This window comes from Rutidosis leptorrhynchoides, chromosome 4 (assembly GCF_046630445.1).
Source record: "Rutidosis leptorrhynchoides isolate AG116_Rl617_1_P2 chromosome 4, CSIRO_AGI_Rlap_v1, whole genome shotgun sequence".
Classification (NCBI taxonomy): Eukaryota; Viridiplantae; Streptophyta; class Magnoliopsida; order Asterales; family Asteraceae; genus Rutidosis; species Rutidosis leptorrhynchoides.
In genome coordinates this window covers 116,613,667-116,622,896 of record NC_092336.1, presented here as the reverse complement: position 1 = coordinate 116,622,896, position 9,230 = coordinate 116,613,667, and the positions used below count along the sequence as shown (strand labels likewise).

Genomic DNA, 9,230 nt, shown 5'->3' with positions numbered 1-9,230 from the left:
AGGAATAATATCCATGATAACGAATAATGTGGAGTTTATGGATCTTAGGTTACCGTGAATAATCAAATCGATATGATCATATCGATGGGATGGTTAAATTATTAAGTCCATCAATAACGTTCGTTAATCGATGGCCCCATAAAGGTTATAGGTTACCGTCATAAAGATTGACATGTTAACCTTGAATAACGGTGATTGTTTACGTAACTCAACTGTCAAGGAATTCAACGGAGTATGGACTACGTAAGTGTTGTGTCGATTTTGGAGGCCTAAGGTTTATATTTATAGGCAAACCCTAATTCTAGAATATCCAAAATCGTGTTAATCGTTTCCATAACTAACTCCTGACAATATCAGCTATTATTATGGAGAGAATCATATCCTTAATTGGACATCATCTGACACCGACTTCAGGGGATGTATGCGTGATCCGCATACCGCACACGCGAAGATAGATTTGGTCAACGATTACACATTGAATGCGCATTTACTTCCCTAGTATAACGCATGTTAGCGCAACTAACTGCGACGAAATACGCATGCGCGGATATGCGCATGATTAAGTCCCAATTTCGATGTTATGGGCTGCAAAGCGTATGATTTCAAATAATAAAGGAGGACCGACATTGAATGCTTAGCTCGCGCATCCATACTGCATTTAATGCAAAAGTATGTTGCTAACAAAATCAGTCACATCGTAACATCCACGTCGACTACGATGTGACATAAAGTGAAAACATCTGACGCGCATGGTTTCGCGCGCCATTATTGGAGCAACTATCAATCTGCTAATATGCAGTGTGAATTTTAAACGATGATTGTCCAGATTTCGACACGTGGATGTACAAGATTAAAACTTGTACATCACAGGCATTTAGTTGGCACTATACAAACATGCCAAGCCTCATACTTGATGCTTTTTCCCAATATCCTTCAACAAAAACCAGTCATTGCCCTCAACTTCTTCTCCGGCAATAATATCCGGCATCAAGAAATCAACCGTAAAGGTTAGTCCACCCTGCTCGTGATACTTCGATTACGGTTTACTACTTTTCCGTCACACATATATACATATAATTCATGTCGAAATCATCCACCGTCAATCATTACGACTGAATAAATTAATTTTAACCCTTAGCCAACTATAAACCAATAGCCCCACTGTCGGACCAACGAGCTCACGAACCACCAAAGGGGATGGTGGGTATATACGAGCACACCTTTAGACACGCCAACTTTAGAGTGCCCCAACAGACTTCTTTTTAGGGATATTAAGCTATTAAGCCACTACAAAGTAGGGTTAGCCGGTTAGGCCACCTTCACCCATATGTCGTAGGTAAAATAGTTTTGTTCGAGATGTGGTGTCATGCTTTGGGTCATGTTCCCCCGGTGGATGTTTTCTTCCATTTGTACAGACTAGCACCCCACCACATTTTGCGGGTTTCATTCATATCCCTCCAAAACTTCGCGCAAACCCCAAAAAGCAATGCTGGTAGGTGGAAGGAAAACTTTTTTTTCAACGACCAGTCTATGGTGTCCAAAGGATTTAAGCATACCTGATGTGGCATGACAAATTGGAAAATGGCATCAACGGCAAGAAATCACTTGACGACGACGCGGCCTGCACTCTACTCTTGCTGCATGCTGCAACGCTCATTTGGTGCATCAACCCTATGGTAACATAGTGTTACGCATGGGGAAGATATCCACGCAGTGGCCCTGAGAAGATATGAGAGCAGCCATCTTGTCAATAAACAGAATGGGTAGGATAGAACATGCACACCGCATTTTCCATTTGCCTTTGTGTACACTTACTAACCGTCATTTTTGTTGTACAGAAATGAAGTTGAAAAACTTGTTGAAAACTCAAGATCCCCACTAGCATCACCTTCACGGAGCAGAAGATTGACGAGCCTTTGAAGCAAGAAGATCAAATCCCTGAAAATGACTGGATTGACATGCATGTCAAGCGCAACCGTTATTCAACCCACCAAGCAAAAGAGAACATATCCAGCCAAGAATCTGCCAAGGAAGAAGAAAGAACCCGTGGAACAACGCGTAGAAAAATCACACGAAAACTTCGTTGAGAACAGCGCTAACACATCTGATCTCCCCCCTCTTGAAGATATATACTATATAGCATGTAATAAAATGTCATGTGCGGGTATGTTTCAAACTAACTAATGGTTTCTTGCAGACAACCCTCTACTCTACTCGGGAATGATGATGACCAGTCGTCGAAGTCTGCAATTCGCACACCCGCAGGTTGTTCCGGTGCGAAACCGATGGAAACAATTAATCTTGATCCAAACCCAGTCCCAACTCATTGCATGTTGATCTCACCAAGTTTTTTCAAGTGTCCAAAAGAGCAGCCGTTGAACAATAATACACTTGCGTTCAATAAAAACACTGATAAATATGAAAATGTGCCAAACAACATGAGCAAGTATTCAGCAAATCCATACAAAATACTCCGTATAATGACATTTTTCAAAGTAAAAGAGAAAAAGCAGGGAAGGACTCATGCATGTCTGCAAATTCAACTACTAACTGAACATTTTTTAATCACTTAGAATAGCAACTTGCAAGCATAATGATGCAAGTAATATTGAATATAAGTGTTTAACTTCCTCCTTAATGATGTCAGTACTATTGCATAATATAGTTTTGCATTGTACCATTGTTTTCAATTGATCTTTTTTCCAATTTGCAAATTAAGAAAAATTAGTGAAGCATCAAACAATGTGTCTTCTTCAACACATCACTCCATTCCTATCTTCTGCAAAAAAAACACCACAAAAGTTGTAAGAATTGATTATGTGATTACAATTAACTTATATAAATGTAAAAGTGATCAAGTATCTGGTATACCTTTTAAATAATAATTTCCAGAACACCAAAACTCAAGATTCAACGGTTGCAAAGAACGACTGGATTCCAAAGACGATGAATAGAGCTCCACCCGATAGTGCAATCTATTTCATTATTAAATTATTAATTTAAATATATTTCATTACAAATACCGGAAGAAAACGTAAGAAAGTAACTTGATTAGAGAGTAAATTACGAATTTTTCGGATATCTGTTTAGCCAAGCTTTTCCCTCCAAAGACAGCAGCGGTCTGACACAAAGCTTGCCCTCTAAGAAACAAATGAATATGATTGCAAAATGTTATTGCGATGCATACGTAGAATAACATATGTTCAAAAAAATATTACTTATAAAATGACCTTAGTTATATGCATATTTAATTTTTAAAGACACAACAAAGATGATAAACATACAAAATTCCCCCAAGGACAACACCGAGTGGGTTCTCAGCGGCAGCCAAACCAATCGTAGCTATCTGAAATTTATATATTTCGCATTCAGGAAGGGACTAGAATATAATAAAATTGACAAGATTATTCACACACACAAAAAAAAAAAAAAAAAAAAAAAAAAAAAAAAAAAAAAACCGATTAATGATAGAACAAGGCTGATGCTGACCTGACTTTTGTCACCCCACTCCCCAAAGAAGGTTATAGAAAATGCCTGTTGAAATTACCATTTATAAGGTACGATTTCATTAAAGTCAGATTACGTTTTATCTAAAACGGATCTAACGGGTATAACAAAGGATAGACGGGTCAAATGATGACCTCATGTGTATCATACTATCATTAATCCATTTTATACCTCCTAAATCATCTTCGTCAAAAAAAAAAACATTATTACAAGGAATGCAATTTTTTTAATCATATTTGACAAACTGATGAACTTCGGGCAAACAATGTAAAGCGTCAACACGATTTGTCTCGACCATTGCCAAAGACTACGCATATTGACATGTCAACCTTACATATTTAAAAAAAAAAAAATTTAGTTAAAAGATTCATACCTTCAAAAAGATGGGGGAGAAAATTTGAGACATAAATGGTCTAGTCTTCTTTTTAGCCTCGTCATCAGACTGTAAAAATGGAATATTTATGGATAACAATTAACTTGAGTCAGTAACACATAAGCAATATTAGCCTTTAAAAAAAACATAAGCTATATTGTCTGCTTTTAGTTCATGATGAGCTGACAATGTATTAAAGCATAATTAAGTTCAAACATTATTGATTCTTGTAATACCTTGTCATTTGATTTAGTTGATTTGCCGTTGGCTTTTAGATCAGCATCCTACACAAATTTTACAAAAAATATCATAAGATTGCATATTTTGTTTAAGAGTGTGGTAAGCAACAAAACGCAATTATGACGAACCAATTCTGCTTCAACCTCAGCTAATTCTCCTGATTCCCTGTTAAAGTCAATTAGTCAAACATATGATTGTTTTGAAATGCTAATGTCTATTGAATTAATTGTGAAGGATTAGTGACTAAGAAGAATAAGAAGAGTGTTACCCTTCATGAAAAGCATCCCATAAGGACCAAAAACCGAACCCCAAAAACAACACAGTGGCTATATGTTTAGTTAACGTTCGGGAGATCTGCATTATTGCAGTCACAAAATGCTCATCAATCAAGGACTTAAACTACACTTGAAGTAGATAATATCATATTAGGCGTGTGATTTTCATAAAACAAAAATTGGCTAAATAAAAGATAACTTTCAACTCTAACATACAGAAGAAAGATATTACTTCTATTGAACTTACACATCAAAGGTAAATGCATCAATAAATTATTCAGAGATGTAACCAAACAAGTTGACCAATAACATATTACAATATCCTCCAACGAATCTTATTGCAAATTTAATATATACACATATACGTACGGGGAGCAAAAGTTGACTTTTTTGTATATTTCATAACTAGTTTATTAAACACGTGTATACACACGGGGCAAAGAATTTATGATCAATCGAATCTCGTTGTATGTTCATATCACCATTTTATATATTTTGATGATGATTATATATCTAATTTGAATTACAGTCCAATACGCCATATGAATACAATTAAGTAATATAATAATAAACTCAGATTGGCTGATGAAGCAATTGATGACATCAACAACCCGCTTCCTATATTACATTTAAGATTATCAAAAAATAGATATTTATTTATTTATTAATTAAGAAAATACGGTTGACAAACTGAAAGCCATAACCTATAACCAAATAATGTAACAGACATACCAGGTTTGGAGCAGCCCAGCCAACAACAGCAGAAAGAATGGTCATAACCTATAAACGGTGAAACGCCTTACTGATGCTATAGATGATTGGAGCTTAATCCTAAAGGAAAAAAAAAAAAAAAAAAAAAAAAACTTACAATCAAAGCTGAAAGGCAGCCTGCCAAAACATATCGCCTGGGGTAACGCATCGCCAAAATCTAGAATCAGGATCATAATATGTTGTAAATAATGGAGTTGGGGGTGTTTGGGGTTGCATTTTGGTATTGCAAGATATAAATAATTAACTTAGTGTTTGGCAAGTAGAGTTTAAAAATTGATTAAGTGTGTTTTGGTATGTTCAAAACGTGGTTTTGAAACAGTAGCAACCTAGTTACTGCACCAAAACATAATTATATGCGCTTGTTAAAATTACCGGATCATCCACAAGACATGTTACTCCGTACTAGACTTTGGTCTTATCCATTTACAGTAAAATTAGTATACCAAAATGCCACCAAGTGTATCACCACCGTTTGATTCTTTTACCTTATTTTACATTTATGTTTTTTCTTAACAATGAAAAATATATGCATAATAGTTTCATTACAAAGTTATAAGTATCACAATCAACTATATTGATATTTTCATATCACTGATTTGATAATGAATTACTCCATATAATATATTAAACACGGCCTCCTTTAGTAATTTTACCAAACGCCTAAATAACTGATTATTAGATTATTGCGTTATCAAAAAAGCATAATCAAAACGAAACACTATTAATGTGCATCGCGTTTTGATACAGCTGATTATCTTATTATAATTATCTTAAACGCATAATCAATTTTCAAAACGCATAACAAAACACCCCCTAATAAATTTTTCCTTCTAACGAATGCAAGAACGGTAGTGATAATTAATCAAGCTTTCCATAAAAAGAAGAAACATAAGCAAAAACATGTGGTTCAAATGATGGTTTTGTTTTCCAAGAATAAATAAATACATGATAAAAAGCTTCAATCTTCACAAACACAGGTAACTTCTAGATTAATTAGGGTTTCAGTAGTAACATGTGTATTAATTTTGCTTTCAAAAAGTACAATGTTTGGCACAAATGGCACAATCCAAAAAGGTTATATACTTAAATTATATCAATATTTTTCTGCAAGAATTGCAACTCTAGAAATAAGAAAGTTGACTAAAACAGAGCCAAATCAATATTATTCCCAAATTTCAGAATAATAAGTACTATCATCTTATTTGAGTACTCTAGTAAGGATTTCAATTTAGGTACTACTATACTCAAATCAGATGAAATTGCAACTCTATTGATATACTTCTGAGATTTACTGACATTTACTAAAAATAGAGATTACTAAAAATAAGAACTAGCTATTTTACTTAAATCAAAATTAGAAATAAGATTGAACTGAACTGACCGCAGCAGCAAAAAATGTTTTGTCACCGATTTCAGATAGTACAGTCATCGCAAGAGACTTGCTAAACCCCTAATTTTCATGAAATAAACACAATCAAACAAATTATTGTATATTTACATATCAATAATTGAGATTAAATATAAATAACAGATTGTACTAAAAGGAAAACTTACTTGAAGAATTGACAAACTCATGACTGTAGCCTGGATCAAGAAGAATAAGCTTACTAGCTTAGAGTTGATAAAACAGAGGTATATAAAGGTAATTAATTAATATAAATAATTAATTGAGAGAATAAAAAACAGTGTGTGATTTAGGGCTGGTGATTGATAGAAAGATTTATATAAATATATGGTGAATAAATATCAATCGCCAGCCGATAGCTCAAAGAATCTTTATGTGTTGGTGAGAGAGAATGAGAGATATTGGTTTTTTATACTCCGTAATTGCGTAGTCAAACAACTTTAATAATCCATTAAACCCCAAATTAACCCTATTTTAATTTTAGGGCTTAAGGTATGGCCATATGGAAGGATATATAGAAAGCTTTTATGTTAGGCATTTGTTTCTGACGGGAATGTCATATGATGTTGAAGACTACAATATTTTAGTGTTGAATCATTCGAACTTAAAACTCTCTTAATTAACTACTAAGTGCTCAAATTTTCTATAACAAGCAGGGTGGTCAGCCGCGCGTTGCGGCGGCCACCCCTCGTTTATGTAAAACTTTTTTATAGCATCCAATTATATATTCTAATAAGAATATATTAAAGCAAGGCAGTTAACGTAACCTATAAGACCATAATTCGTTTTAACATATTAAACATCTAATACAATTGCAAAGAAACATATTATTGCAAAGAAACATATTATCATCTATCTATCTATAGATTATTATAAATCGCGTGCCAATAATCCTACGTGTCAGTCTATTATTAATTCTGGTTAAATTTGCTTATGTGGCGGCTTGTGGTTAACTTATAATTTATAGTAATTATCCTTTTTATGTAAAGTGAATATTTAAATAAAAGTAACCGAATTATGTGAAAACAGATTTATTGTATGTGATGTAAAAACAAATTGTTATAATCCGATGATTCTTCTATTTTATGTTGTTGCACATGTCTACTTATTATATTGATCTGTATGCTTTTAATTTGTCTACATGTTTCGATGAATTGTACAAAGTTTTATAACTCATATTAATAGATAGAGATGTATTGTAGCCAGACTCTAATACCCAAATTAGATTAAAATAGAATATTTAATTAGATTAGATAGTTTGGAGGCTAAGTTTGTAGTCTATCTGTTAATGTGATCGATACTTTATTTAACAGAAGGGAAGTGTAATAGAGTTAGACGGTTAGTAAAACTCAAAAACGTATTCTAAATTAACTAGGATTCTATAATATATTGGTCAAGATATACTCTTTATATACATAAAATATATATTCGGAATTAGCTTCGGAGTAGAATGTTTAAATTCAAATCCAAAATAAATAAATTAATATATGAATATGAATTGATTTAAGTTTTTTGATAATAATAGTTGTTTGTAATGACTAATGATGTGTAATTTCATGAGATTGCTATTCTTGTATTTATATTTAATAATAGTAATAGTAAAGTGTTGTATGGTAGTTTTTCGACAAAAGAATTTTTAAAATTCGTCAATATCACGGGCTTCAAATTGTATGGCAGTTTTTCGACAAAAGAATTTTCAAAATTCGTCAACATCACGGACTCTTAACTCAATAGAATTTTTAAAATTTGTCAACACCACGGTTCTTAAATAATTTTTATACTTTTCTTATCTTTTAGTGTCGCTATTTACATACCAATATGAACAGCAAATTACATTTTTTCACGATTTTTTACACACTCGTGCAACGCACGGGCTCAAAAAACTAGTTATCATATATTATTATATGGGTTGTAATAAATTAATTATCTCGAGCTGTCCAAATTATGTTGTATAATAGTTTTTTTTAGATGTATCAAATTAATTGTTATAAATGATGACCTATGTGTGTGGCGTGTGGCAGTGCGTTTCAGACAGATTGCTGGTAAAAATTGTACGTTCGAAAATATGATGCGAGTTAATTTGTGTAGGTAGTGTCTTTTTATTTCGCTAGGAAAATGAAAGCATTTGCGTTCAAAGTTTGGGGTGGGATTATGAGGTTTTTTAAGTCTAAAAGCTATGTGCGTAGGTTCTAAAAGCTGCGTTACCGAAAATATGGAGGTTAGAGTTGGTGGAACAAAGACGAAGGAAAAAAAAAAGACAAAGAAGTTACTATTGAGGAATAGTAACCCCTTTTGCTCAATTGTATATAGTATTAATATTAATAACCTCACTAAATTGTATCAAACACATTTATCGAACAACTATATTGAATTTTTATACATTGAAAAGGTTTCATTTATATTGTTCGTTCCGATTGATTATTAATGACGTATGTTCCATCACAAGTTGGTCACGTGAAGGGCAAGGTGTATAACTTATTATTAAATGTTATTATATGACGTCTGATGTGGGGAATACCATCGTATGCGCTATGGGACATGTCATATGCTACGCCATGTTAGTGTAGCGTATCCTTTACCAAGTTAAAAAGTAGCTGACCTTGACACGTGTTTGAGAATCTTGAACCACGTAGGCGAGCGTGGGGTAAACGTTAGAGTG

General features: G+C 33.4%; 1 protein-coding gene across 1 annotated transcript; it reads right to left on the bottom strand.

Moving 5' to 3' along the window:
- Positions 1–2,482: 2,482 nt before the first annotated feature.
- Positions 2,483–6,792, bottom strand: LOC139840067 (GDT1-like protein 4). Its single transcript, XM_071830291.1, has 13 exons — positions 6,721–6,792; positions 6,548–6,616; positions 5,264–5,323; positions 5,128–5,175; positions 4,389–4,474; positions 4,249–4,285; positions 4,117–4,164; positions 3,881–3,949; positions 3,490–3,534; positions 3,285–3,346; positions 3,068–3,140; positions 2,872–2,975; positions 2,483–2,779 (listed from the first exon to the last, which is right to left on the bottom strand). Exons 1-12 carry the CDS (start codon positions 6,739–6,741, stop codon positions 2,904–2,906), a joined length of 690 nt encoding a protein of 229 aa, XP_071686392.1. The 5' UTR covers positions 6,742–6,792; the 3' UTR covers positions 2,483–2,779; positions 2,872–2,903.
- Positions 6,793–9,230: the final 2,438 nt, after the last annotated feature.

What these genes read in the sequence shown, in the direction of transcription:
- LOC139840067 (XM_071830291.1), bottom strand. Translation starts at nt 6,741, where the DNA reads ATGAGTTTGTCAATTCTTCAA. An exon ending in TGAGTTTGTCAATTCTTCAA is followed by an intron (nt 6,617 to 6,720) that starts GTAAGTTTTCCT and finishes CATGAAAATTAG; the next exon opens with GGGTTTAGCAAGTCTCTTGC. An exon ending in CAACTAAATCAAATGACAAG is followed by an intron (nt 3,950 to 4,116) that starts GTATTACAAGAA and finishes CCATTTTTACAG; the next exon opens with TCTGATGACGAGGCTAAAAA.